This window comes from Uloborus diversus, chromosome 10 (genome assembly GCF_026930045.1).
Source record: "Uloborus diversus isolate 005 chromosome 10, Udiv.v.3.1, whole genome shotgun sequence".
Lineage (NCBI taxonomy): Eukaryota > Metazoa > Arthropoda > Arachnida > Araneae > Uloboridae > Uloborus > Uloborus diversus.
This window is the reverse complement of record NC_072740.1, coordinates 124,369,090-124,373,679: the sequence shown is the minus strand read 5'-3', so window position 1 is coordinate 124,373,679 and position 4,590 is coordinate 124,369,090. Positions and strand designations below refer to the sequence as shown.

Here is a 4,590-nt window from a genome sequence, read left to right as displayed (position 1 = left end):
GTTAAAGAAATTAGTTGTTAAAGTAAAATATTATTGGGAAAATGAAATAGTCAAAGTGATTCTAATTCATGAATGTTGAAAATTTTGTTTTATTCTAACAAGAGTGCTTGTATGAAAAAAAAAAAATAATAATAATAATAAAGTAAAACACTATGCGATAAAATGACTAAGTTAAATACTAATCAAAAATAATTAATGGAGTTGATTAAATAAAATGTGATAAATTAAATGAAACTCTTGAAAAGCATATAAAGTGATGAAATGTAACTTGAGTGCGAAATTTGCTTACTGGAAAAAAAAATTAAATAAGTTGATTTTTAAAATCCATGAAAATTTCTTAATGATAAGTGTTTATTAATGCTAAGAGTAAACTGATTCCAAGTTTTGAAATGAATTTCAGTAGAAGTTATTTTTCGGTAAGTCTATTTTTAAAATTTTGCTGACATGAAGTTTTGATACTTGACTTATAATTTTAACATTTCTCGGGTTCTTCATTGATGTTTAACTTTTTTATGTGATGTGTTTTATTTTAGCGTAGGTAAAAATAATTAAATAAAAGTGAAATTTATAAATTGTAATGAAAATTCTGTTAATGAAATTAGTTGGTTGTAAAGTAATATTTTGGAAAAGCTGTAATGAATGATAAATAGTAAAACGCAGTAAGTAAAATAGTAAAGTATGGTAAAGTAAAATAAAATAGTCAGAGGGGATTTAATTCATGAAAGTTGAAAATTTTGTTTTATTCCATCAAGAGTGTTTGCATGAAAAATAAATAAAGGAAAATATGATTAACTTAAATATCGATGATAAAAAATAATTATTAGAGTTAATTAAATGAAATGCGATAAATTAAATGAAACTCATGAAAAGCATATGTAGTGATAAAATATAACTTGAGTGGGAAATTTGGTTACAGTAAAAAATTATTTAAGAAGATAATTTTTAAAATTCATGAAAATATTTGATAGTGATAAGTGTTTATTAATGCTAAGAGTAAATTGATTGTAGATTTTGGAAAATTAAATGGATAAATGTATAAAAATAATAACGTATGTGATAATGTAAAATAATAATAATGAAAAAGAATCAAAGACGATTAAATGAATCTAAATCGTAAATGAGTTGCTATTTTAGTAAACTCAAACTAGAGTGAAAAGCATTTTAGTAGGAACATGTTAAAATCTCTTGTGCTAAGAAAAATAAATAACTTTTAAGCATAATTTTGTAACTGGAATAAATGTATGATAAAATGATTAAGTTAAGTATTAATGAAAAAGTAATTATTAGAGTTAATTAAATGGAATGTGATAAATTCAATGAAACTCTTGAAACATATATGCAGTGTTGGAATGTAACTTGAGTGCGCAATTTGCTTACTGGAAAAAATTAATTAAGTTGATTTTTTTAAAATCTGAGAAAATTTGTTAATGATAAGTGTTAATTACTACTAAGAGCAAATTGTTGCAAGTTTTTAAATTAAATTAGTTGGATGAAAATTGAAGACATGATAACGTTTTGAAAAATTTGAAGGTTCGATTCCTGTCACTACTTGTGAAAAATTTCTAAGTTTAAAAATATCGGGAAAAAAAAAAAAAACGATAAAGTAAAAACAAGCGAGAAAATGATCAAACTCTAAAATATACTAAAAAAAAAAAAAATCGAAATCACGAAAAAATAATCTAAGTCTGAAATGCTTGAAATTAGTTAAAGACTAAAAAGTTAAGAAAATAGTTAAAGACTGAAAATAATTGAAAAACGCTAAAATAGTGAAAAAAAAAAAAAAATCAAAGTGCTAAATGACAGGAAAAAACGTTAAAGTTCAAAATGTGTGAAAGAATATTTAAGTTAATTATTTCTTTGAAAATTTAACAAGTAAGAAAAAATATTTTGTTGTATGAAAGTCAAAAAAAATTAGTTAAGAAAATTATTTCTTCGAAATTTTTACAAGTTAGAAAAAATATTTGTAAATTTGACAAAGAAAAATGAAATTAGTTAAGAAAATTTAACAAGTTAGAAAAAATAAAAATGATAAAGTTTGAAATGCATGAAAAAGAAAATCAAAGTTTAAAATATATTTCAAGTCCACAAAGCATTGAACCAAATCTAAAATCTCGAATGGGTTGTATTTAAATAAATCTTTACTTAAGTGAAAACTTTGTTATTATGAAAAATAATAATAATGATGATAGTTTCAATTATGAGCTGAAATTCAGTTAATGATATGCCATGATTAGTACTAAAGAGTAAATTAACTGATGGTTTTAAAATTAATTTAATTGTAATATTCGTTGTCATGGTACAGATTCACATTAAGACTGAAAGAGTAATGAAAAATATAGCATAGTGGTTAGCATACGTTTTTGCTAACTCAAAGTTTGGGTGTTCGATTCCCAACTTCAACACTCTGTAAAAATAAAAATAATTAAATTCGCAGAAATATTCAAAGTCCGGAAATAAAAAATCAACCTCTCAATAGATGGCGCCACCGACGTTAAACATAGCATAAGTTAAAACATAGCAACAAGTGTTGCCAACCGAAAACTAAAAACTCTGGTTGTCATGACAACAAGTGTTGCCAACCGAAAACCGAAACTAAAAACGCGCGAAAACTATTCGTAACCTTTCACGAGCGAAAACGAGGAAGGGCGAAAACGCGGTGGTCATCTTCTTCAAGATTCAGGCGCAACCCAAGGTCGGAGGAAGTGGGAGGGGGATGAGGCGGTGTTGGGAGGGGGTGGAGGGGAGGTCAGAGGGGCAATGGACGGCGGCTATGAGCCGGAGAGCCGCCGGCTGGCGTTGAACTGTCCTTTTTCCCCTACTAGTTACTTCTTTAATGTTATTACTTGCACGTTAAAATTTCAAAAAATAATTCTTTAATAATTTACTTTTCTTCTTGAATTTTTATGAATGACATTCATGACAATATTTCTAGAAATATGAATTGTTTTGCTTATCATGTGAAAAATATGGGTCAGCTTAAAAAGGACTTAGATCATATTACTAAGTGGGCGGATAAGTGGGTTATGGCAGTTAACGTTAGTAAAGGTCATGGAAATAAGTGTACAGGTTTTTATTTATCGGATTTGGTCAATAGACAGGCATAAAATGTTCCTGATCTGGGTATCTTAATAAATCAGGATTTCAAGTTTAGTCAACAGTGCAGCATTTGCAGGTTACAAAGTCAACAGAATGCTTGGGTTTATCTATACATATATTTCAATTAAATCTAAGGAAGTTCTTTTGCATTTATATAGGAGTTTCGTAAGACCTCATTTGGAGTATGCTGTTCAGTTTGGGTCTCCTTATCTCAGGAAAGATATTTCTTTATTGGAAAGCTTTCCAAGAAAGACTAGCAGACTAGTAAGGGGACTTTCAGAATTAGATTATGATACCAGACTTAAAAGGCTTACTATGTATAGCTTGGAGCACAGGAGAGTCAGAGGGGACATGATTCAGTTGTTTAAAGTTTTCAAAATGAAAGATGTTAATGGGTTAAATTTTTCCACTGAAAGCAAGACAAGGGTTCGTTGTTTTAAGCTATTCAAATCTCAGGCTAACCTGGAAATTAGAAAAAACTAGTACGTTAGTAAGGTAGTTGGCACTTGGAACAGCTTACCGGAAGAGGCGGTAATAAGCAAGAGGGTGGCTAACTTTAAGAGGGCCATTGATCTTCGTTGAAGACTAATAAACTGACTAGGACCAGCCAAGCCGGGCCCAGAGCCTGTTGCTGGTCGTCATATTTGTATTTGTAATATATTTTTGTACATTTACCACTAACTTATAAAGTAACAAAATACAGTACTATAAGAAGTTTCTTTAATGCATTAATAAAACATATGAAAATTACTATGAAAGTTACCATAAGTTACTATATATAAGTTATTACTCTACTGCTATTACTTCACATTGTATTTCCGAAAATAGCTCATGCAGTTGTGTTCTAATTGGCTTTCTTTTTTCGAATTAGTTCCTAATATAAGTTTTTACTTATTTACTGAAGTATATTTGCTAGTAACTTATATAGCACCTATAACAAAATTAATGATTAAGTTAGTACTCCGCAGTACATTTATTTATTGTATTTCCAAAAACAGTATTTACAATTGCAGTTTAATTGCCTGTTTTCTATCGATTTAGTTCCTACCGACGAGAACGACTGCAAAGGATTAGGTGCCGTGTGTACACCTAAATCAGACTGTATGAAACAGTTTAGCATTGGTCAGCGAAACTGCGGTAAAGAAGAGTTATGCTGTTATCTTCCTTGATGTTCCACTTTCCAACTGAAACATGCAGTTTGTCTGCACTTCACGAATTGCATTTCAAAGTTTCAAATTGCTATTTTGTGTTTCATGTTAAACAAACAGTAAAAAAATATAACAATTATAACCAGTGTTGTAGTGCCTATTTTTTACTTACTGGAGAGCAAGAAAGAAGTAAAACATAAATTAAACCATCGTTGTCTTCGTATTTTGCTCCTGAATCGATATGGAAGGGAAGTCTATGGAATGATTCTCCAGAAAATGAAAGACAAAATCCTACACAGTATAGGTACAGTATGAGACATTAATTCCGGAACTCTGAAATCCGGAC

General features: G+C 29.1%; 1 protein-coding gene across 2 annotated transcripts in view; it reads left to right on the top strand.

The window, feature by feature from the left end:
* The window catches only part of LOC129231768 (U-scoloptoxin(19)-Tl1a-like), a 60,717-nt gene extending 56,333 nt beyond the window's left edge, over positions 1-4,384 (top strand). For both annotated transcript variants that reach the window (XM_054866132.1, XM_054866133.1), the window contains exon 4: positions 4,138-4,384. In XM_054866132.1, coding sequence (XP_054722107.1) covers positions 4,138-4,265 — 128 coding nt within the window. In that variant the 3' untranslated portion in view covers positions 4,266-4,384. The remainder of the gene's footprint in view (positions 1-4,137) is intronic.
* Positions 4,385-4,590: the final 206 nt, after the last annotated feature.